This window comes from Colobus angolensis, unplaced genomic scaffold, assembly GCF_000951035.1.
Source record: "Colobus angolensis palliatus isolate OR3802 unplaced genomic scaffold, Cang.pa_1.0 Scaffold358, whole genome shotgun sequence".
NCBI classification, from domain to species: Eukaryota; Metazoa; Chordata; class Mammalia; order Primates; family Cercopithecidae; genus Colobus; species Colobus angolensis.
In genome coordinates, this window is record NW_012116910.1 from 1,426,092 (window position 1) to 1,426,993 (window position 902).

The window sequence follows — 902 nt, forward strand, 5'->3', positions numbered from 1 at the left end:
GGAGTTGTGTGTGTGCATGTAGATTTACCGTCCTCTAAGCCGAGACGAACAGGCGCACTTCCTCCCAGAGCCCCGCGCAGGCAGCCTGCTCTCCAGGCCTTCAGCCACAGGCTGGCGGAGGGGACTGACTGACCACAGCACCGACCCTCTCTCTCTGAAAAGCTTGTTTTAATACAAGGTGTGGCATGGTACAAAATGCAGATATATTTATTAGGCCTGAAAAACATCTGTCACCAGTTGGCATCAATTTGCTTTATCCTTAAAAACAGAACAAGGAATGTAAACGCAAAACTGCTGTGCAGGCTTGCCAGATCCCGGAAAGCGCCCACACGTTCCTGTTCGGGGTAACCACGTGGACCCCTGCAGGCTGCAAGACTCAGAAATGTTGGCACGGGCCCACTGGGTCCTGGGACGTCCTTCTGGTCTGCAACCCTCTCCTGATCCTTGCAGGAGGACACACTTTTCTCCAAAGCCGACACGTCACAGAAGCCGCCCCGTGAGTGTTGGGACAGTGAATGTTCAAGTCCCCGTGTTCTGGGCCGCACCAAGCGCGAGCCTCTGCCTCTCCCCAGCATCTGTCGCCCCGGCCCTCCCCGCCTTGACTGTGTCCTGCATCCACCCGAGCTGCTGTGGCTCCGGGACCAGGGGCTACCTCCACTGCCGCATGCTGCCCTGTGGCCCCTCCTCGCTCGTCAGGGCTCCCTGTGCCCTGTGGCCCCTCCTCGCTCGTCAGGGCTCCCTGTGCCCTGTGGTCCCTCCTCGCTGGTCTGGGCTCCCCACTCTGGCACTTCTCTTTCTAGCGCTGCTGCCTTCTCCCTAGTGCAGCCGCGGATGCTCCCTGCTAAGCACAAGCTGCTTCCCCCCAGCCCTGTCCCCTCTGACTTCACGATGCACAAGCCAGG

General features: G+C 59.5%; 1 protein-coding gene across 1 annotated transcript in view; it reads right to left on the minus strand.

Moving 5' to 3' along the window:
• Positions 1-230: 230 nt before the first annotated feature.
• Positions 231-902, minus strand: part of NKD2 (naked cuticle homolog 2 (Drosophila)) — a gene marked incomplete at its 5' end in the record, with an annotated part of 26,266 nt that continues 25,594 nt past the window's right edge. The window contains one exon of the mRNA XM_011953148.1: positions 231-335. Within this exon, the coding sequence (XP_011808538.1) occupies positions 231-335 (105 nt within the window). The remainder of the gene's footprint in view (positions 336-902) is intronic.